Below are 23854 nucleotides of genomic sequence, written 5' to 3' on the forward strand. Positions count from 1 at the left end.
GGCTGTACCTAGCTCTGTCTGGGGCAGAAGAGCATAAGGTGGAATCAGAGAAGGCTTCCTGGAGGAGGGAATGGCATTTGCATGGGTCTTGAAAAATGAATTGGACTTCATGGTGTGTTAAAGAAGGCATCCTTAGCTTGTGCAGATGCCAAGGGAGCAGAGAGAATTTTGGCATGTTGGTTGGGGAGGTGAGGAGAAGCAGGATTCAGATGCTGGGCAGCCTTGAATGTCATTCTGGGGAGACATGTGGGCTCAAAGGAAGTGGTGAGGAAGAGGCCATACATGCACATGCCCATAGGGACCAAGCAAGTACATAAAAGGACAAGGTGGAGTGACCAACTGTCCCGGTAAGAGCAGTTTCCTGGGACACGGGATTCAGTGCAAAAACCAGACAAGTCCCCAGCAAACCAGGAAGCATAGGTCACCCTAGAATGAGACCAGGCCTGGGAGACCTGGTAAGTGCATGTCCACCCCTCATAGGCCCTGTTCACGTCAGGAGGTAGCTCCCAGTGCTGCCATATGGGAATGCAGAATGGTATCTCTGCATCTTCCAAGTAGCCAAGAGAAGCTGACAATTCAAAACTTTATGGAAAAGCTGCTGTTTTTTAAATGTTGACCAAAAAGTCAAATGTTTTATTTTTTATTGTTATTTTTTAAATTTTTTGTTTGAGTCTCATTGACACACAAGTCACATGTTTTAAAAACACCAGGCCAGCCCAACAAAGCATTTCTGTGCACCGTGTGAGTGCCACAGACTGCCAGTTTGAGGATCTCAGAGCAAAATGTCATAAGCAAAGCCTCCCACATCCCACCCTGTTCCTGCCCTGAGGCACGTTCAGACAATTTTCATTATGCAGAGTGACTTCAGTGATCAATCGTTTGGTTTCGTAATTTGATGTTCTTAACCAGATTTTGATGCTGGGCACAGAACGTAATCGATCAAAGAAAGGATGAATGGTGGTAATAGACACCCATTCAATTTTTTTGAAAGATGAAATTTGTGCTCAATGGCTTGTTCTTGCCCAAATCTGGAAACCTATGTGATGAGGAAGATAAAGCATGTGCATCTCAAGTATCAGCCTTAGTTTTTAGTTGAGGTCCATTTATTCTAGGTATCAGGACAACCCCTTGGCTGAGATAGGAAAAGAACCATCACTTCATTTGTAGGGAACTTGGAGATCAGGGGCCAGCATTTGGAGGCAGTGAAGAATGGTATATTTGATTTAACACTGTGGTCAGAACAGCTGGGTTCTAGCACCAGCCCTGCCACTTTTGGCGGCTGTGTGACCATGGGGAAACCACCCAACCTTTCTGGTCCATGGCTTCCCCATTTGTGCTGCAAGAAGACTGGCTTGCAAGGACTCCCAAGGATCACCCTCCCCATCATCTCTCTAATTCTAAGCTTTAACATTGGTTAGAATTTTGCTAGGATTTCTCCAGGCTTGCCAGGGTGATAGAGTCAGCAGGGGTTTTAAAGAACAAATCAGCCCAGACAACTGTGACATCTTTTTTTTTCTTTTCTAGATAGAATTTGTAGATATGGGGTTGTAGTAAGTTGATCTGATATCTGGGCGCCACCAGGCCAGCTCTCCCGATGGCATTTTTATTGTGTCACTTAATCTTTCTTTAATTGAGTGTGGATTAGAACACAGGGGTGGGAGCTGGGTACCGGAAGAAAGCATTAAAGGCAGGGGCTCTGTGGCTGGGGAGCCTTCTGCTCCAAGGGGGGAGGGGTGGAGCAGGTGGGGGAGGACCTGCACTCATGCCAAGCTGCAGTGTCACCTTTATTAATGATGACGGGGAGAGGGAGTCAGCAGGCAGCTAATGCAGACTGCAGAGGAGTAATTGGAAGGTGTTGTTACCATTCCAAAGGACAGGGAAGTAGAAGTGGGACAAATGGGAATTTAAAAGGAGGGAGGTGAGCAAAGGGAAACAATGAAAAAAAAAATGGACTATGATGTCATTTGGAAAATTGCAAACCAATAAATCAATGAGGTATCATTGCCAGGGCAGAAAGGAAACGGCCTAAGGAGCCAGCCTGTCGGGGGAGCTGGGAGCTGACAGGAAACACAAGATCAGTGGGCAGTGCAGTGTCCTCATCAGGAGGTCAGCTGGAACCTGAGCCCCACGAATGGTCTTCCACTCCGTTCTGCCCCCTCTTCCTTGAGGCTTTTTTTTTTTTTTTTTTTTGCACACGAACGACATCAGAAGGAATGCTCTATCCAAAAGGGCTTTACAGGAGCTCATTAATGTGAACCCTTGGAGTCAGCTTTTCAAACAGTTATCTCTGAGTTCAGCTTCATGGGATTTTTTTTCATCATTGGAATCAGCTTCATAAAAGCCAGAGCATGATGATTCTGCCAGTTTTTACTGTTAACAGATGAAATAGTACTCTCTTTATAGAAATGAAGAGCAAGGATTTTTGGTGGCTTTCTTTCATTCTCAAGACCTTGTCAGCAGAACTGGCCTGAAGGCAACCCAGTAGGCAGGTGCCTGCGTGGCATCCCATTACCTGCAGGTGGAGGTTCAAAGCCTTCAGCCTGGCATTCAAGGCCCTTCCAGTCTGTCCCTCTGAATCTCTCTCGAGATCTCCTTCTATGAACTTCTGCTGTACCAAAACACTCTGCTCATTTCCACCTCTGCGTCTTTCCTCATCCTGTTCCACATACAAAAGTGGGACAGCAATTTCTCAGCATCTCCACTCTCCCTCCCCCTCCCTTGCCTAGAGCAGACATCACTAATCAATCAACACACTCTTACCTGCTGAGCTAGGACTTGGCCTTAGAATCATTTCCCACACAGCTCTTTAGGCATTTACTATCAATCAATCAAATTAGCCAAATTATAAAATGAAATGTATTTTCTATTATAGATCTAAGATGTCCTTTCCCACTTTTATCTTAATCTCTTTCAATCACTTAATTCCTCAAACCCCCACGTTCTCTGTGAAATTTTCCCACTTCTTACAAGCCTAGAGAAAACTTTCCTTGTAGCACTCATTTTGCACCTGTCATCCGGCATCACAACGTATATCTCTCTACAGATCAGAGTTTCTCAACTTCAGCACTAGTGACATTTTGAGCTGGATCAGTCTTTGTTGTTGGGGCCAGCCTGTATACTGTAGGATGTTTAGCAGCATCCCTGGCCTTTAAGCAATAGATGTCAGTAGCAACCTTCCCCTTTCCCCCAGTTATGACAGATTGCCCTAGTTGAGAATTACTATAGTGATGGATAGATTGAGAGAGAGAGAGAGAGAGAGAGGGATATTCTTTCCTATACCCTGAGACCTTCAGTATGTAGTATGTGATATAGCTCCTTATAGATAATAGCTGCTGAGTAAATATTTGCTAACTGATTGATTAATTGGGAGTGAGGCGTGAACAACTGTCTGGGAAAGGAGAAAAATCCTTCCCTAATGTGGATTAAGAATTACACATCAGTATGTCATTGCTTCAGTTGAGCACTGTGGAGCTGAGCAATCAAGGAGGTGTTGCAGAGGCCTCCTCCACACACCCAGTCCATTATTATCATACTTGGATCCAAGGAGCGGAACATGCTGGGACCAGCAGGTCACTTGCAGCAGGGTCAACTAGAACCATTTGGAGGAGGTTGGGGAGGTGTTAGGAGACTCCTGGTTGGAAAGTTGGGCTTGAAGTTTAAAACACAATTGTGAGACAGAGACCTTCTTCACTCTACTTCCTTCAAGTAAACACAAGGGGTAAACTAAAGCAATCCTTTTATCCACAAAATAATCACCCCTCCTGAAAACCCTCTTTCCTGGCTGCCTGGTTGTCTGTGAACATATTTGTCTGCCTCCCCTCTTCTCTTTCAAATGCGGAGGCTTTGTAAAGGGAAACAAAGGGCAGGGAGAGATTGTATAAATCATCATCCGCAATGCAGTTCTCCAGGTCCACAGGGAGGTTTAAATCATCCTCCACAAGTCAACCAAAAGCTAACTCCACACTTCCCCAGGTGATCAACAAACTGTTTTGGTGAACCAGAAAGAGGGCTGAGGCTAAGCATTGCAAGACAGCTTTCTGAGTGCCTCTGGTGAGCCAGGCTCTACACAGGACCCCTGCACCTGCCTTCGACTTCGTCCTCACAGCAGGGCTATACATAGTACTAGTATCCCTGTTTCAGAGATGAGAGAAGCAGGGCCAGGGAGATCAAGCAACTTGTCCAGAGTTCCAGGGCATGTTGAAGAGAACTGGCATTTGCTCCCAGGACTTAGGATGCCCTGTCCAGTGCCTTCCAGGAAAGCTGCTTCTGGGAAACCAGATAAATTTCCTAGTATGTGGCATTGATGTTCCACTCTGAATCCTTCTTGGCCTTAACACCCTAAGCAATGCAGAAAATGGAGCAGTTATCTTCAGTTGAGACTAAAATCATGGGAGACTCATAAACCATAGAGCACAGTCGTTAAGAGAGCTGGGCCTGTCTATGTAGCTGTGTGTCTACCCATATCAACTGGTCTATCTCCCTATATAACCTGCCAAGCTAGCTCTGCACACCCATCCATTCATCTCTCCATCCATCCCTCCCTATCTGTATAGGCACAAGACATTTCTAGAATGTTTCTTCATATTCGAGACCTTTATTGAATTGAGTGGAATATTGAATGTTCTCTGTATTCAAGGCTAGTTAGGCAGGAGCCCAGTAAGGTAAAATGTGTGCTTTTCCTTTCTTCATTATACTTTGAGGTTAATTTTCCTATTACTAAGATTACATCATGTTTCTAAAACAATAGCCTTCTGGGGTCAAGCTGATCTAGGCAAGTCATGTCACCTCTCTGCTTCTCGGTTTTGATCTGTAAAGTCCACATGGTTTTATCAAGATCGCCTGGATGTTGGGAGGATTAAATGAGATAAAGCCTATATAGGGTATGGCCCATAGTAAGTGCTCAAGAACTGGTGGTGGTGGTGACCATCAGGATACTTTTTTGCACAGTGTCTGACTCATAGATGTCCAACTAATATTACCTTCTCCTTCTTCCAGTTCTTTTCTTCCCTTGCCACAACCCTATAAAAAGTCCTCACTGATGGATAAATAAAGGGCTTAGCATGCTGCCTGATACACACTTAGCACTTTAAGTGATAGTTCTTGTTGTCCTGTAGCCCGCAGTGCCTTCTGCCTGAAACATAATATCCCTTTGTGATACTTTTTCTGTTGAAGGTTGATCTTGGTGTCCTACTTAAACTTGATGCAAATGTTTGCAAGAGAAGGCGAGGGGCTGCTTAGAATACTCATCCAGAGCCCACATCCCAGTGATGCTCCTGGCTTTGCTATTACCCAGGGAAAAGTGAGCTGAGAACAATACCATATTGTCCAGGACTCCAAAGAGACTTTTTTCCACAGCCTTTCCTGAGGCATTTGGTGCAGATTGGGGGACCATCACTGGTATATGTGCTGAGAATAAATCCTTGTTTCTGAAACTATTCTTCTTACAATGGCATTTGTGAACTTCTCCACCCACACCTCCACAAATGCTATTAGAAGTGTTTAGAAAAATCGCCTTTCGTTCAGTTAAAAACTGGGGTGTCCTGAATGATAGCCCCTTCCTGGCAAGCAGGTTTCTCAGGTCCCACAGATGCGAATGGCTTTAATCAGAGACTGGGAGCCACTGGAGCAGGCTCCTCTCCATTCAGCTCTGAATAACAGGGAGATGAGCCCATTAAGCTTGAAGACCGATAGGATCCGCATAAAACCAGAGTCCACTCTCTTGCCTGCCCAAGGAGGGCCAGAGTCTGCTATAAAATAGTCATTTAGTGAGAAGCATTTGCTGAAGAGTGGTGACACTATGACGAATAAGGAAGAGTCACCATTGAAAACATAATTTGCACTTTTCACAGACTCATGACCCTGGGAACAAGTCCAGTACGGTGTCTTGGAGATGGGCTTGTGTGGTAAGACGTGGAAACCGCCTCTTTAAAGAGGGGTTCTGGAAACATACAGCAGCAAGAGAAAGCTTTTTAAAACCCAAGTCAATGGCCTCCTTTTGCACTTGGAGGAAAAGCCAAACTCCTGCCCCTGACCCCCAAGGGCTCACAGGATTTGGCCCCTGCCTGTCTCTCTGACCTCATCTTATATAATGTCTTCCCTCATTTCATACTTTCTAGCTATGCTGGCCTTCTTTTAGATCCTCCAGCATTCCAAGCATATTCCCCCCTCAGGGTCTTTGAATCTGCTGTTCAATTGCCCTGGAATGCTGTTCTGCCATAGTTTTGCATGACTGACTCTCATTATTCAGATCTCCGCTCAAATGCCAACTCTCTAAGAGGCTGCCCTTGTCTCCCCTATTGAAAATGGTTTCTTTCCCACTCCATCCTTATCTCATTCCTTGGTGGTATGTCATTAGTAGCAGATATTACTGCCTAAAATAATCTTACTTGTGTACTCACTCGCTTCTAGTATGTTTCCCCATCCCTGGCCCTCTATCCAATGGGGATGAGAGCTCATTAAGAACAACTTTTGTTACTTTCATTCCTGGTCGTATCCCCTGCAACTAGAACCAAGCCTGGAACATAATAGGTGCTCAATAAATATTTGTTGAATTAAGGAATGTGTGAAAGAATGATCTCACTCTGGCTTGGTCAAATATAATTTAAGATAGAGTACACTCAGAAGCAGAACAAAAATTCTTTCATTTCTGAACTCCCTTAAGGCAAAGATGGTCTATACATGAACTTAACTTTTCAGAGTTTGTGTGTGGAGGTTGGAGTGGTCCCTGTAATATTCATTTAGAGATGGGGAATACTATAATAAATTCAGTCCCTCATCTAACACATACTTACTGAGCCCACACTAAGTGGAAGTTCAATTCTAGATTCTGGTGATAGAGCAATGTATAAGTGGACAAAAATCTCTCTCCAGGTGGAGCTGACAGTGCTGACATGGGAGACACAGTGGATTTATGAAAAGAACACAGGTTTTGGAGTCAGAAAGATCCAGATTTTAATTCCTGGCCCATCATATACTAAATGTCTGTCTAGGCAAGCTGCCTAACGTCCATACATTTCACTTTCCTCATCTGTAAAATGGGCATAAAGTTGACATCATGAGGTTGTTGAGATGAGTCAGTGACATGATGAACGTAGAGTCCTGAACACAAAGAATGAATGAATGGAATTTCCTTGCTTTCCCTCTCCCCTTGGGATCCCATTGTATCCTTTGGAAGATTTACTTTATTATTTTTTTTAATATTTTATTTATTTATTTGACAGAGAGAGACACAGTGAGAGAGGGAACACAAGCAGGGGGAGTGGGAGAGAGAGAAGCAGGCCTCCCGCCAAGCAGGGAACCCGATGCGGGGCTCGATCTCAGGACCCTGGGATCATGACCTGAGCCGAAGGCAGACGCTTAACCAACTGAGCCACCCAGGCACCTCTACCCTTTGGAAGATTTAAAGTGACCCCACACCACAGAGCCACATGCAGAGGCTCCAACAAGAATCAGAACGTGTTAGTTTCAAAGGAAGTATATGTTACCAATTGTCTCCTCTTCCAGCCTTGATTCAAAGCAGCCTTGTTTACCCCTCCCTTCCTGCTCACTCTCGGAGGAGACACCTGTAGTTCTGGCCCTAGTGATGCTGGGTAGTTGAGCCATCATTAATGCCCACAGCACCAGACAGGGGTGCACGCAGCTAAGTCTACAAGAGTTGTCATGTTGTAAGGATGGAATATGTCAGAGCGTATCCAGAATATACAGCATCCAAGTGGTACTTTTCTGTTTTCCTGTGATGTTGTGCCTTTGACATGGAGCAGGCCACATGAAACCCTGGGATCTGTGCCCATCAGGCAGCTGCCCCTGAAAGAGGGTGACTTGGTTTACTCTATCACACAGCAGGATCCCTGGGGAACCAAAGAACACCACTGCACACAGAGACCGGCACATCCTAAAGCCAAACAGCTGGGGGAGTAAGTTTTTGATGAAGACAGTTGTATTTCACACTTTTGAACAATTTGGGCACTGTTGTCACTCTTCCCACCTGCCTGCAATTGTCCCCAGATAAAAGACACCTCCCAGCATGCCCTGGTCCAAGAGGCTTACATTTGATTTACTTAACAGCTGGACTTTGGGCATGTTGTTAACCAAGGCACGTTTGGAGTCAAAGGGCACTGAGCTGTGATTGGGAGCACTTGATGTGTCCACAGCCAGTCATAGGTAGGTGATGTCATCATTTCCCTCACCCAGGTCAGGAATTTCAATGAGCTAATCTGCATAGTTTCTCTGGATCACAGTCAGCGACTATGACAACAATAATAATAGCTGATAATTATCAAGGTCTTTCTATGTTCTAAGTGCTTTTTGATTTAATCCTCACCCACCCCGTATGAAGTAAGGAACATTTCTATCCCCTTTTACAGATGAGGACACTGAGGCACAAGACTCTGCCCAAGGTCACACAACGAGGAAGAGAGTGATAAGATTTGAACTCGGACTGGCTGACTCCGAGGCCCCACTCTGACATTCTACCTCCTGGTGGAACCAGGTGTAAACTCTTTGGAGCCCAGCCTTCTCCATCCCACTCACTGCTGCACCCTGACACCCAGCGCAGTGTCCAGAACGTGATGGTTGCTAAGACAGAACAATACACTGGTTTCCCCAAAGATCACTACACACTAGAATTCCGAGTACCTGACAAAGCTCTAAGATAAAGGGGTTTTAGAGTCCCTGTTTTTCTAGCACAAGAGCCTCCCACTTCCGGTCCTGGATCCACCACACAGACAGTGCCAATTCCACTCAAGAATTAAATCTGTTACATAACCACATGGCAGACATGGGGGTGAATGGAGAAGCCACCTGAGGATGGCATTTGGCCACTCTTAGTCTCCCAAGGAGATAAATGGCCTGAGAGATAGAACTTTTCATCTCCTTATGAGCCTCCCTCGATATGAAAACTTTCCTTCATCTCCTCTCCTTGGCGCTTTCTATATTTTATTTTATTTTGGCCCTGCACATTATTTGAAGTTACTATAGCAACATGTCACCAGCTGGTATCGCGTAGTAATGTTGGCATTTAGGTAGCAAGCTCCCAAAGTTAGCTGCTTCCCTCCTTCTGTGAGCTCATCCCTCCCACAATTTCAGGTGAGTGGGGGACGCATCTGCAGCAACCAGGCCCCTCTCCCCCTTGGTTGCTTGGTTTTCAAGGCAGGGCAAACCGATTGCCTCTTCCTGGTCCACTCAGCACTGCTGAGGTCTTGACTGTGTGTGAGTGAGTGTGTGTGTGAGTGTGTGTGTGTGTGTAGGTGTGTTTGCCTTAGAGGTGGTTAAATAGATATGTTTAAGTTGGGTGACGTGCACCCAACTATTGGCCTTATCAATATGAGGATATGATGATGATTTTTTTTTTATGCAAAGGAGCCGAATGATTAGGGGAGGGCTACTCTCCTGATCCTAATCACCTAGTATCCCAGCTAATGAATATTAATCACAGGATACTGGGTTTCTCTTTTCTCTTTTGCCATCTCACAGTGAAGAGACCCTGGCTGTTTTCCTTTGGAGCTTCAGTGCTCTCCCAGGTGTGCGAGACCTCTCTCCATACTGATGCGCTGAATTAATTAAGAGGACTGATTTTCGCGGATCGCTGAAGAGGGTTCTATGTGGCAAATAAGCCCTGCCACTCAAGGCGTTAAGTAGCCCCTCATCAGCCAAGTGCCTGCGATGATTGCACTTATTTTTACACGTTTGACCTAGTTTCAAACCGTGTCTCTTCATACTGTGATTCATTAGCTACATTTTAAACCGCCCCGAACGGAGCCGAGGTGACTCTGCCTGGTTTGTGCCAGTGTCTCAGATACAGTTTCTCTCCGGGATTTAAGATGCAGGTCCCCATGGTATTCTGTTTTAAGAAGCAATTTCCCATCCAGGCACCCGGCATGCTGCTTGGCTATGGATGAGTGGCTGCCTCATGCCTTGATAGTAAATATATGTCATCTATACGGTTTCTGCCCGGGATGGGAAGAGGGGATTCTCACCAGCCTGGACTGCAGGGGACATGGGGGACTGCATGTCCCCCATGCAGTACTCAGGCTTGTCCATGTTGCCGGCAGGACTGGGAGATTTGGCTCCTACGCTATAAAGTTTGAGCAACGTCAATGTGAGGAGTGTCTGAGTTGCTAGAGCAACTCCCCCCTCCCCATTCCTCTGTCTCTTTCTAAACATTTAAAACATGGTGGATATAGAAGTAAGGTCTCAAACTCATAGAAAGGGAAGGCGGCAGGAAGCAAAAGGTGGATTGCCATGTTGAAGATAATACTGAAAAAAGGATAAACGTCAGAGAGGCATAATGTTATTCTATCATTCTCTCGTTATGTGACAAAGAGGGTTTTTTTTTTTTTTGCTTTGTTATTTGTTTTCTAATATAAATGACAGAAAGGAGCCTTTTCTGAATACGAACCTGCTGCTTGCGTCTCATGCCATTTCACTAATCAATCGATCACATCAGTGTGATTTCTGACAGATTTGGTGCTAAGGTGGGCTAGACACCAGAGTAGGAAAAAAGGGGTTCTTCCAGACAGATGTAAAACACTGTCCTTTTTCATTAACAGCCAAATGCAGGCAACTTGTCCAAACTTCAGTCACATTGCACTACAAATCGTGCTGTAAGGCACTGAGCTGGGTTTTTCTATGTGGTAGTTAGAAGGAAGAAATGAACAAGCTGGTAAAAGTAATTTTGATTGGCTGGTGGACTCTGACACACTGAGCAGGTCCTTATAAAAAATAGTGGTTTCTTTCATAAAATGGTCACTTTCTCTAGATGGGGACTAGGACCCTTTCCCCTTTTATTTTCTTTTAAAATGAAGCATGGAAGTTTCTCTAAACAAGGCTTAAGACAATGCAGCCTTTTCAAGGTAATTCCAAGCAACTTGATCTCTGAGGTTTGTTTTTTGCTTTTTTTCCCCCCACTTCAAATTCAAATCAAGCCATTGGAAATAACAAGCACTCCGTATCTATGCATTTGGGGCATCCTGCAGTTCTGACAATGGTAGATTTTCCACCACACACACACACACACACACACACACACACACCCTCACAATCTGAGGACTCATTTAAGCCAAAGCTTTAAAAGTAAACTATTGTCCAAGAGGCGATAGCATTTTCTCTTAGAAGATCATGGATCACAAAAAATAAAACCTACCCAAATCTCTTACCTTGAAGCAGTAGAATTACCTGCAGAGATGTCCTCCTTTTCCTTGCAAAATGAGCCAGGCTTTGGCCAGCAGCAGAATTACTCCAAAAGAAGGAATAATGGGTCCTTTATGTTGTAATTTTCACTGTTTGTATGCAAGAAGTGTAGTGGGTCTGCTCACGTAGGAATAAATAAAAAGCCGAACAAACTGCTCTGCAGCTACCATGTGAAAAGAAAAGACCTCTAGTGGTCACAGGCTGAATTCTTTGAGGAAAGGAGAGAAGAGATGGAGGGAGTAGAGGAAACACACGTGTGTGTGCGTGCACACACACATGCACACACACACACACCTCTCGAACTCTAAGATTTCTCCTTTCTGCCATCCAGCCTGGCCAGAGGGATACGCGATGGTTTAAGAGGGACCTGGTTAAATTAACAGCGATGGTGGTGTTCTGTCTGGTTTGAAAAGAACCAATAATTTCACAAACTCATCACCACCCCCTGGGGGTCTGAGCAGGAGAGGCTTTGCCTCCCTGGATGACCAGGACGGTTCATCCCAGTGTAGAGGCTCCAGGTCCCCATCAGCATAGCATCCTCACTGTTGCTCCCAAGAGTCCCAGCTTTACGCTTTCTGCCAGCTTTGCATGTTCTCTAAACATTTATGGAGTGTGAGCGCGCTGGTGGCCACCGGCAGGCAGGGCTGGCTTGCTGCGTGTATGACCTGGCCTGGTGCTTAGAATGGCACCTGGGGCTGTCGTGAAATTCTGAATAATTTTTAACAAGGACTCTTCATTTTCATTTTGTTCTGAGCCCCATGAATTATAATGCTGGTCTTGCTGACAGGGAAAGCATGTTATTCCTAATATCCTAATTGGGAAAAAAAACCTTTAAAAGCAAATGAGACTCCTGATCTCTGGGAGTTACCTTTGGGAATGTGAACTTGAGGAACGTTCAGTTATCCAAAAGACTTCCTGTGAAGGAACACAGAAGGAGCTTCTTGGGACAGTGAGGCTGTTCCTCCACCACTGTAACTAAACTGTAGAGCAGTAATCTACAAGCAGATGTATTTTTTTTCATATGTGTGTTTTATATACATATATATTTTTTCATATGTGTGCTTTATATATATATGTGTGTGTATGTATTATATATATAAATATATATATTATTATTTTTTAAACAAAAATAGCAGTTTGTGATACCAAACCCATTTTCTTGGTTCACACATAATATTTCCAGGCCCACCTCTCTGGTATGCCTTTTGTTGGACACCCTTTAGCAGTAGGGTTCCCTGGAGAGGCCTGCATCACATTGAGCAGACCATCTTCCACAAGCCTGCCCTTGACCAAACCTAGTGGGACTGCCTTTGACCAAGATGGCAGCCCTATTGGAATCTTGCAGGAGACAATCTTGCGTGGCTCTCTCCCCTGGTGGATTTGTGGTTGGTACCTCCTTTACAAGGTTTCCAGAGTAGATATCCCTAAATGCTGCTTGCCTAAATAGAAAATGTACCCTGATATAGACTGATAAGATTTGGGAGGGAGAAGGCAGAAGGGGCTGTGTGATGTATTCTGGTACATGAAGGAATATGGTTCTTGCTCCTCTGATCCCCTGGAGCCTTCCAGACCCACATCTTCTCCACATCCTTTTATTGATTCCTTTCTTGTTTGAATCCCTCTAACACTTGGTCTGCTTGGCAGATCAAAGGTCTTGTACATTTTCCCTCACGGATGTTAATCTTCCTTTCCCAACTAGATCATGAACTCCTGAAGAGCAAGGACCACCTCTTCTCATCTCTTTTATCTTCCAAAACCCTGAACAAGTGCTGGTTCCTGGTAGCTACTGGCTTCTCACTAGCTGATTCATGATGGTCCAACAACGGATCCCTCTATAGAGAAATTCATTGTATTCAAAGCATTAGAGGAGACTTTTGATCCATATTTGGGGGTAGATATGGGTGGATTATTGTCCCACTTTACAGATAAAACAACTGGGGCTTAGATATATAAAATTATTTATCAAAAAATCAAATATATCCTGGATCTTTTTTTTTTTAAGATTTTATTTGACAGAGAGAGACACAGTGAGAGAGGGAACACAAGCAGGGGGAGCGGCAGGCAGAGGGAGAAGCAGGCTTCTTGCGGAGCAGGGAGCCTGATGCTGGGCTTGATCCCAGGACCCTGGGATCTTGACCCGAGCTGAAGGCAGACGCTTAATGACTAAGCCACCCAGGCTCCCCATCCAGGATCTTGATACAGGCTAGATCTCCTGACACCAATGCAGTGGCCTTTTCCCAAAGTACAAGCAGCTGGAGAAGTGATGGATCAGGCTCTCTTTTCTATACCTGGAGCTCCCACTACAGTCCTAGTCACATAATAGGTGTTCAGTAAATGCTTTTTGAAGAAAGAGCCCATAAACGAGCCATAAGGAACCATTTCCTCATAGGGAAGTTTCACTTGCTGATCCAGTAAGCAGAGATTCTCCATCCTTGGAAGCCTTTTTATACTTGCCTGAGATGGTTGAAGTGTTTTCCAGTCTGAAGTCAAGGAATTGGGGAAGATCAATCTCATGGTTCTCTCTCCACTATTTCATGGCATTTTTTCTTTATTTCTTACAGAGCCACTTTGTGGCATGTATGACAGCCATCTTAAACCAGATGGGTGACCAGCACTATTCCTTCTATATTGAAACTTTCCAGACCAGCTCTGAACTTGTGGTGAGTCAGCACGATGCTGGGTGGGGGGCAGTGTAGGGGAGGCATGTTACACTCTTGGCTCTTAAGAGTGTAGCGCAAGAAGGTGTCCCAGTGGACCTTGTGTATATGTGTTTCTAGTTTACAAACATGTTCATGTGATTCCCTAGTTCTATTTTCCATTTAGGCTTGTGTTTACCACTCCTGAAACATGTCTTCAGTCCCTGTCAGAGATGAAACCTGAATGTCTAGTCTAAATATGCCTCAACAAATGTTTGTTGATGAATCATGGACGTTTGGGGGCTTAAGAGCATGAGTGATAAAATCACACAGTCTAGGATTTGCATCCAGGATTTGTCACTGGAAAGCTATGTGATGATGGGCAAGTTCCCTCTCTTAAGCCTCAGTTTCCCCATCTGTAAAGTGGGGATAAATTATTTATGTCATAGTGTGGGGAAGGGGTTAATGAGAGCACAGTAGCTCTCACATATTAAATGCTCAGTAAAAGGTAGCTATTTCTATATTATGATTACAAATACATGGAGGAAGTTGGCCTTTGAGCCCCCTTGCTCTTCTAGCCTCTCAGGACTCATTTGTTACAGAACAGTCTGCATGTGGACTGTGGCCTATAGGTTCATAGCTCTGTAGCAGATGACTTATCAACATAAAGCCCAGCCCAGGCTGTCCTGGAGGTATAGCAGTCCCTTTGCCCTCAACATGGTCATGTCCATCATTGTCTCCTTACTACTACTAGAATTAGGAATTCTGCTGCGGAGGCTCACTTTCAGCTATCCTTGGAGTGGCCAAGGGAACTAAAATTGGCCCAATCTCAGAGAGTGGCCCATAAAAAGGGAATTATTAGGAAGCCAGTATCCTACTCTTTCAGCCATTCAGCAGAGAGATGGTGTCCTCACTGGATCAGCATTGGCAAGAAATGTAACCTTTTTCTGGATACACAAAAAATAAAACAAAAGGAAAGCCAAATAACCCAGGATTTTTCCCTACGTTATCTATGTCATGGAGCATGGAAATAGAAAGATTAGGTTCCTAATTTTTGATCCTCAGTGGAAGGAAAGGTGAGAAGAAAGATAGAAAAAGGAATTCTTACTTATTGAACATATATACTCTGTTGCTAATTCTCACAACAGTATGACCTAGGAATTAGTGGTCACATTTTACAAGTCTACAATCTGCTTGCTCAAGGCCACATAGCAAGTATGTGGCAGAGTAGGATTTGAACTTCTCTCCTAATCCTTAGAGCATGCTATAGCTTCTCATTCAGAAGCTAGGTTTTTCATCTATGAGCTGGAGGCCTTCTCTGTTCCCATTTGAAGGGAAGGAGCTTGTGATGATATCCGCATTTCCCCAGGTGATATCAAGGATGAATAACAATACTCGCCATTGTCATGACCCAGCACTTAATGAGACTTACAGTGGGCCAGGCTCTGTGCTGAGCATCTTTTAGACAGTGTGCACTTAATTTTCACAGTAACTCTTTGCGTTAGATGTTATCCCCATTCTGCTGATGTGGAAATTGGGACTTAAAGCATTGAGGTAATTTTCCCCAGAAGCAAAGATTGCTGAAAAGGAACCAATCTCATTTCCAGAATTTTGCAATTTAGCTTAAAGTAGTGATTTTAAAATTATATTCCTCCCATCCTCACTATCCCCTATCATAAACACACACACACACACACACACACGTCAACCACAGCTATTCTATTTTTACCTATTTTATATATTTGGTTCTGAGTAGTATTTTCTTTGGACAAACAATTATGCTGTTAAAATAATTGGAAAACCACTAGCTTAAGGAAAGAGCTCTGAATGGGTTTCCTATGGATTTTAACTTTTCCTGAAAGCAGACAGAGTATGATTTTGCTTCTTCCAGCTCAGGAGCGTCCACATGCCAGGGGTCCTGGTCTTGGTTATCTGGATTTGTCTTAAATTTGCAGTCTCCAAAGATGGAGCACAAGCTTGGTCTGCTGCAGTATCTGCTGGAGTGTGTTGAGGTCCACTCTCAACCTCTTCGAATGAGAAGTTGTATTTCCTCTAATCTACCCATGGATGTGTCTGTTATATATGAACTAGCTGTGTTTACAGTGTACTGATAATTAGGTGGTCATGGTAATAACTGTTTGCTACATGACCTGAGATGACTTCACAAAGTGTAGAATATTTCCTTCTTAAATACATATTTGAGAAGATGATTATAAAAATGTGACATCAATAGATGCATTTACTTCTTTCCTCCCAGAGACAGAATTACTAGTGCTTTGTTTTGAGAGTGTTTTCACATCCCATAGTCACATTCCACTTGTATTTGTGAAACAGTCTTCTGGTAACCAACGTGAAGCTTCCATTTAAAAATCCACTGCTATTGGTTCCATTGGATTTATTTAATGAATGCCCTTTCCCTTTCTGCCCCTCTAAAAGTAAATAATAAAGAAAAAATTTAAGCAGCCAACAAGGTCCGGGTCCTTCCAGTCAGTTCCTATGAAACAAGATGACAGGTGTGTTTTGCTTTACAATTTCAGGACTTCTTGATGGAGACATTCATCATGTTCAAGGACCTCATTGGGAAAAATGTGTATCCTGGAGACTGGATGGCCATGAGCATGGTTCAGAACAGGTGAGCGGCCACTTGTCCCTACAGCTGCATCACCCCAGCAATCACTTAAAAGAGCACTCATGGAGACAAGGTGGGGATACTTTCTCCCTGGTTAGATGAAAACGTGTAGCGGAGTCTTTCTTTCTACTTTTAAACCCTAGGGAACTCCACACCAATCTTGAATCTTCTTTTTGAAAAAATATGTCAGTCCTCATGACTTTGTATATACTGAGCTGGCTACCTCCCACCTTCTCCATTCTTTAAATACCAGTTAAAATAACATACTTTGTGGGGCACCTGTGTGGCTCAGTCAGTTAAGCTTCTGACTCTTGGTTTTGGCTCAGATCATGATCTCAGGGTAGTGAGATTGAGCCCCGAATCAGGCTCCCCTCTCAGTGGGGAGTGCTTGGGAGTCTCTCTCTCCCTCTGCCCCTCCCCTAACTCTCTATTTCTCTCTCTCTAAAATAAATAAATAAATCTTAAAAAAAAGAACATATGTTGTGAAGTCTTCCCTAAACTCTTGAGACAGTAGGTCAGCCTTATTAAAATTATAGTATTTTAACATTTATTCAAAATAATAAAATATATTTTGTGGCATACAGTAAAGTAAGTTTAGGAAGCATGGGATTATGCAGTTTTGAACAGATTTCTGTGCTGCAGGACTTCTTAGAGCCTTTAATATGCTGATGGGATTCTCTGAATGGAGGATTTAGGATACAGAATTTCACAAATGTATTTGCTAGTGGAACCATTTGGTGTGCATATATGTATGTCTCTGTGTGTATATATAATATCAGTTAACATCTCATAGGATTCCAGTGTAACCCAAGTATAACTCAGATCCCACATAACCCAGCACAACATTAGATAAAAGTAATTATAAGCAATTTCAGTCTTTAATGCTTTCTCTCAAATAGTATCATCTCATCAAAATGAAATTCAAATTATAACACTCAGCAGTATTTTCTGATATTCCCTTTCTTCATTTCTCTGGCTCTCAGTATCACTCACATCCCATGCTTTATCCACATTTCTCTTACAACCCTATTCTCAATTCCTATCCACAAACTCCGTTAAAGCTGAATCTTCTTGGCCACTTCCCCTTTTTTCCCTCTCTCACTTCCCTCTGGCTTTGTATATTTTTAATCCTCCCCAAGAAAGGCCCTTCACTTTACACTGGCAAGAAGTTTTGTCTCTCTCTACCTATTGCCTTTGTTCTATATCCCAGAAACCAAGAATTGGCTGGCAAATGGAAATACTCCTAGAGGGTGGAAGAAGAGAAGTTGAAGAGGCAGAAGGAGAATTCCTCTTAGTAGGAGGAAAAGAGCAAAGACTATAAACATTATGTATTAATAATTTTGTCATTGGATACAGTCTGAGAATTTCTATCTCATGTATGCCTAAGAGCTGACTCCAGTCCTGGGTGGCCTCCATCCCTTACCGTCTGTCCTCTGAAAAGCTGTTCTTCCACTAATTTGATGCCTAAATGCCTAGCCATGTGACTCGATAGACTCGCTTACCTGCAGTACTCTTGAGGCCAACTTTAGGGGCTGGTGAAGGGGTGAAGAGTTTTGTCAAGGCAGAAAGAAGTTTCTGGCTTGCTGTGCAACAGAACTTATGGTGGGAGGAGAAAAATCAGCCCAGCAACAAAATGTCAGAATTCTCAATCTGGGCTAACCTTGCCCTGATTCTCCATGTTCACATCACACAGATGGGAGTCTGGATTTTGCAATGATTAAAGTGTTGGTGGGAATTAGGCCCAGGTCACATGACAAATCAGAAACAGGCCCCTTCCTACCCCTATGTCAGGACCAGCTTTCTGGGCCTGTACCCTGTGCAGTTGCCTAGGGCCCTGCACTCTAAAAGGCTCCATGTTTGCTTTAATGCCCTCCTTTTGCCATCTTGAAATTCTTAATAATTTTTGAATGAGGAGATTCACATTTTCATTGTGCACTGAGCTCAACAAATTATGAAGCTGATAGTACCTTATGTCAATGTTCAGTCGTCTTATGTTACAGTAGTAGTCAGCTCCTGAACTGTATGTGAATCCTTTTACTGTTTGCCAGCTGACCAATAATGTCTTCAGGTTTTGCCAAAATACATGAAGCACCCATGTGCGTCCTCTTCAACTCACCCTGTGCTTTGGATATATTCAACTATTCACTGTTATCTACCATTTCATTTTTCTATGACTTTGCATAAACTATTGCTTTCCTCTCTTCTAGACCAAACTCAACATGAAAGCATCCTTCAAATTCTTCACCCTGTCATCTCTCCTTTGTGGATGCTTCTAAAACTCTCTCATGGTAGGAGAATGTGTTTTCTTCTCTGTATTTCCATACATGCCCATATTATGGCACTTACTCCACTGTGCTATAATTTTATCTTCGTATGACTATTTCTGCCACTAAAGAATGGGCTTCTTGAAGGCAAGCACTATGTCTAATTTATCTCTGTGTTTCCAGCTCCTAGCACAAAGCCTGACATTCATAAATACATATAATGAACTCTGTGTATCCAATAGCTATTTACTGATTAGAATTTTTAAAGAAATCTAGTTCAAATCTGCCTAAGTAAAAAGAGAGTTTATTAGCTCAGAGTTACGTCTTCAGGCATGGATGTATCTAGGTGCTCAAACAGTGTTGTAAGAAATCTGTATGTCTATCTTTGCTCTTTTTTTGTTGACTTCATTCTCAGGCAGCTGCTCTCTTTGTGGTGGGGAAAATAGGCTCTAGAAATTCTAGAGATATGCCTTGAATTAGCAAGCCCAATAGGGGTTGAAAGAAAAGGTAGAACAAGTGTCCCCAGGCTAATCTTTAAAGCTCTGGCTTAGGCTACATGCCCATTTATAAATTTCTGTGGCCAGGAAAGTGAAATTTGCTATTTCATCAGGCTTGGGTCACGTGATTCACTTTGCAACTGGGAGGCAATTGTTCCCTCTATCCAAACCGCAAAGCCTGGGAGCAAAGGGGGGGGGGGGCGGCGGTAAGGGGAGTAGTTATCCAAAGGAAAAGTCTAGGAGTTATTACCAAAAGAAGAATTGGATGATGGATAGGCAAATAAATGCCCAGACATCTCCCACTTATACAAGGTCGGGAGGATGGGAGCCCAGAGAGGCTGGAGCCCTGACCTTCTGAGCTGCCTACAGTCATCTTGGAGGAAGCATATAGAACAGTCTGGAGGAACATCCCCTCCTGAAATCCCAGCTAGCTATGGACTTTGGTCTTTTTTGGAGGGATAGGCCCCCAGAGATGATATAATAATCCTTGGTTTCTTTATACTTAGAAAATTACAATATAATTTTCTAAAGGATCTAAGAAAGCAGAATTGTCTCCTAAAGAGCAATATTTGCATCCCTTAAGGCTCAGCTAAGTACTTAAGTCTCTACATTAAAAAAAAAAAAAAAAAGGTAGACTCAGAAATACAGTTGGATTTCAGACTTCTGCCACTTCTCTTTCTTGGTAAGTCATTTAATCTCTTGGACTCTCAATTTCCTGATCTGTAAAATGGGGATTATTTATAATGTTCATTTCATGGTATTTTTTTGTGAGGATAGAATGAGTTACTCCTTAACACAATGCTGGTACCTCAGAAAACTCATTGAATAGATGCATTGCCATCTCCAGGAGTAGACAACAAACTTAGCCTTGGACTAGAGAAGGATGTGCCTAATGTCAACCAGAAAAATGATTGTTGTTCTCCTTGAAGGGCACATGGATTAGTTAGTAGATGTCCTTCATCTTCAGTCCACAATGGAACACTTGAGATTTTCTCACCTTTTTTACATTTGGTGTGATGTTATGATAGCTAACATGTGTTGGCGCCTAGATCTACTGCTGTTGTGAATACCTTACATGTATTAGTTTATTTAATCTTCACAACAACTTTATGATGTAGCCTGTTGTAATCCACATTTTATGTATGAGGAAACTGAGGCACAGAATAGATGAGTAACTTCCACAGTATTGCATTGCTAATAAGAAGCCATGCAGAGTCCATGTTCTTGATCTCTACTGCTTCATCCTATAAAATAGTGAGGTCATCTTATGAAGTGCATTGTACAGATGTGCCCACTGCATATTTAGTGGCTCAACAAACTGAAAGAGGCCCAAAGAGTTAGCTTGCCCAAGATCTTGTGGCTAGTCAGTGAAAGATTTCAATGTAAATTGGACAAACAGAATATGCAGCATGGTTTAGCCCAGGCCAGTATTCTCCAGAACATTTCTACTTCCTATGCTGGTTAGTATGTACTTTACAATTTCCTTCCTTTCTTTCTTCCTTCCTTCCTTATTATTTACATATTATTAAAACCTACATGTTTTTGTAATTTCTCTATTATCACTTATGATTTATGTATGTATGTATGTATTAGCCATATATAATTTATTTTTCTGCTTGTTGGAGGGAATGGAGTTTTCCAGAGTTGAATGTCTTCTCAGCTATGTACTTTGTGTATGCAGACATGGTGACATGTCTACTGCAAGAAATGCCTTCTGTTAGAACATTTTTTTTTTTTTCATTTTGGTAAGACACAGCTTTCAGTAAGATCTGATTTACAGGACACAGTAAATTTTTAAATGATGAAGTTCTTTATAATATAGTAAACTAACAAAATTATACCTAGGAACCTCTTTTCTCCCCTTCCATCTGCACCTCGATCTGGAAATCCAACATTTTGAAGGGGCTTGGGGATTTGGACACATCCCTAAAGCATCTCAAAAAAGGAATCAACCCACACATATTTATTGAGTATCCTGGTCAGGCAGGGCTCTAGGGAGTGGGCCTGTCCCTTGGTCCTGGAGGGCAGGGGGCTTATGGTCTAGTTGGTGAGACAGTAAATATGCCCATGGAAATGTGGCCAATTGCTACAGTCACTGCAATGAGTTCAGAGCACAAAAAATACCCAGAGGAGGTAGGATTTACCACTACTAGGGTCTATATCCTCCCTCCACCATTTAATAGTTAGCTGACCTTGGGTGAAGTTCTGTGATTATTATGACTCAATTTTTCTTCCTATAAAATGGGGCTAATAATAGTACCTATCACAACTGTGAGGACCAAAATGAAATAAAATAATATATACAAAGTCGTTAGAACAGTGCATGGCACATAGCAAGCATTTCATAAATGTTAGGTATTATTGTCCTTGTCAATTCCTGTGGTTTGGGAATACCCAAAATATTTCACAGAAGAGGCAAATCTGGGCTGGATCTTGTCTACCTTTATCAGTGTCCTATTCCAAGGTCTAACATTGTCTCAAGCACATAACAGGACCAGGCACACAGTAGGGTCACAGAAGTCGATCATAGGAAACTGAGTAGGGCAGCGCCCAGCAATCGTATGGTGGCTCCATCAGGAGGCTGACAAATCACTGAGTCCCACTTTCCCTTCCTCCTACCCACGTTAATTTGTAGCACCTACTCCTTTTTGTGGGCCTCACCTCCGCCAGTGCATATGGCCCAGAAGGAGGCCCCTCCGTGGGTTCTTTAGCCAGCACAGCAAACTAATCCTGATGTTTAGCAGGCTGCAGGATTCCAGATTCCAAGAGCCTACTGTGTCCCTTGCCAGAATCCCAGATTCCAAGCAAGGCGTCGGGGGCACTGGGAGTGAGACATTCCTTGATGCTGAGCTGGAAGCCATTGCTTCACTCTAACCTCTTGGTGCACGGAACTTTTGTGTGTTTCGGGGACAGCATCTTAAGGGCTCTGGGAGGATGGATTTCTCGCTGCCTCCAGGGGAGGAACAAGAACTCTGTTGTCCAGCTCTTTTTACTTCCATCGTCAAATTTGACCTGTTGGAATCAACAACATCCCATGAACCACAGAGAGAAGGGGAATGGGGTTCAAAGAGGCCTTCTCCCTCCCTTGGGCATTCTCACCAGAAAAGGCATGCCCTTTTATTCCTGTCCTGCAACCTGTGGGTGTGGGTTGGTTGTCACTTCGGAATGGTTTCAGCCTGGAATCTTCCCGCCTCGGAGCTACCAGGTGGCCAGCCTATTAACAATAGCAACAACAACAACAACTGACATTTATTGAGGACTTTTATGTGCTGAGGCACTGGGCCACCAGCTTTATACACTACATCTTATTTAATCTTCACATGGCTCATTTCCCAGAAGGGGCCCTTCAGATTCCCCGAGGTCAAGCAGCTAGCTCCAGGCCACAGCATGGAAGAGTGCCAGAGTGGGGATTTGACCCAGGGTAGGCTTGCTCAAGCACCTGCAGGAGTCGGTGTGATAGCAGCAAAACCAAGAGGACCTACTTCCTAGCGGTATTGTGAAAAGTGGTTGAGAAAATGCATGTAGAACATGTAGCATAGGACCTGGTACATAGTCCTATCTTCTTAAATACTACTCCACCTTCAAGGATCTTCCCGCCAGTTTCTTCCTACTCGCAGCAGCTGACTTCTCCCACACGTGGCTTCTGCTTCCTCTCAGAGTCATCTATCCATGGCTTCTCCTCAGGGCGTGGGTCACTGCCTTCTCCCTACGGGTCCTGCTTTAGGACTGACATGAAGGATTTGATTTAACTACTCTCCAGGCCTGGGCGCCCCCGCTGGCTACCCATAAGATCACCCGTGGCCACTGGCCACCCAGGGAACACTGCCCAAGTCAAGCGTTGGCCCTGTGCCCAGGCGATTGTGGGCAGGGCAGCAGGATGATAGGGATGAAGTGTGAAGGGACTGTGTGCAAAATGGTGGGCATGAGTAGAAGCATGCCCAGGGCCAAAAGACTGCAGGCTGGCCTTCAAGGAAGCCGGTATATCCTTCTGGTTAACTGCAAAGGCTTTGGAGAAAGACAACTCTGACATTAGGTCTAGACTGTGCTGTTTATTAGCTGTGTGAAAGTGGGGAAATCATTTCGTTTTCCCAATATTCAGTTTCTTCTTCTGTTAAATGGGTGTACAATAGCACCCACCTTGGTTTGTAGATTTACGTGAAAGAATGTAGAGTCCTTAGCACAAAGTACACAGATTGCTGTCCTTCTGTCATTGCTATTATTAATAAGGTGAGCTCACAGCTCAGATTGAACACAATTCCAGAGGTTTTCTTATGGACAGAATAGTTGTGAAGGCAGCATACTTCTGTGTAAATCCTGATTTCATATGTACTGGCTGGGTTATTGGGAAAGTTACCTAAACTCATTACTCTAAAATGGAAACAATATCCAACTCAGAGAGTTAATGTGAGAAGTAAAAAAGAAGAAGAAGAAGAAAAAAAAAAAAAACAGAACAGAAAGAATCCATGCAAAGTGCTTAGCAGAGAGCCCATCATTGGTAACTGTGGCTCTGATTGTTATTGATTTTATAGATCCTACTAAGCATCACAGATGAGATGCAGGAAGTGTTAGGTTGAGATTTGGTCATGAACTTTGTTTTCAACAATTCAGGTTCATTGTTGAGAGTAACAGAGAGTTGAGTAT

General features: G+C 43.5%; 1 protein-coding gene and 1 long non-coding RNA gene across 2 annotated transcripts in view; one reads left to right on the forward strand and one right to left on the reverse strand.

Annotated features, from left to right (window-relative positions):
• The window catches only part of LOC118016586, a 94557-nt gene extending 83303 nt beyond the window's left edge, over positions 1-11254 (reverse strand). The window contains exon 1 of the long non-coding RNA XR_004680868.1: positions 11141-11254. This is a non-coding gene — a long non-coding RNA (uncharacterized LOC118016586). The remainder of the gene's footprint in view (positions 1-11140) is intronic.
• The window catches only part of DOCK2 (dedicator of cytokinesis 2), a 418491-nt gene that overhangs the window by 313420 nt on the left and 81217 nt on the right, over positions 1-23854 (forward strand). Inside the window, exons 28-29 of the mRNA XM_035014007.1 lie at positions 13749-13847; positions 16361-16455. Of these exons, the coding sequence (XP_034869898.1) occupies positions 13749-13847; positions 16361-16455 (194 nt within the window). The remainder of the gene's footprint in view (positions 1-13748; positions 13848-16360; positions 16456-23854) is intronic.

Source organism: Mirounga leonina, unplaced genomic scaffold (assembly GCF_011800145.1).
Source record: "Mirounga leonina isolate KUSES-001 unplaced genomic scaffold, KU_Mleo_1.0 Mir_104, whole genome shotgun sequence".
NCBI lineage: Eukaryota > Metazoa > Chordata > Mammalia > Carnivora > Phocidae > Mirounga > Mirounga leonina.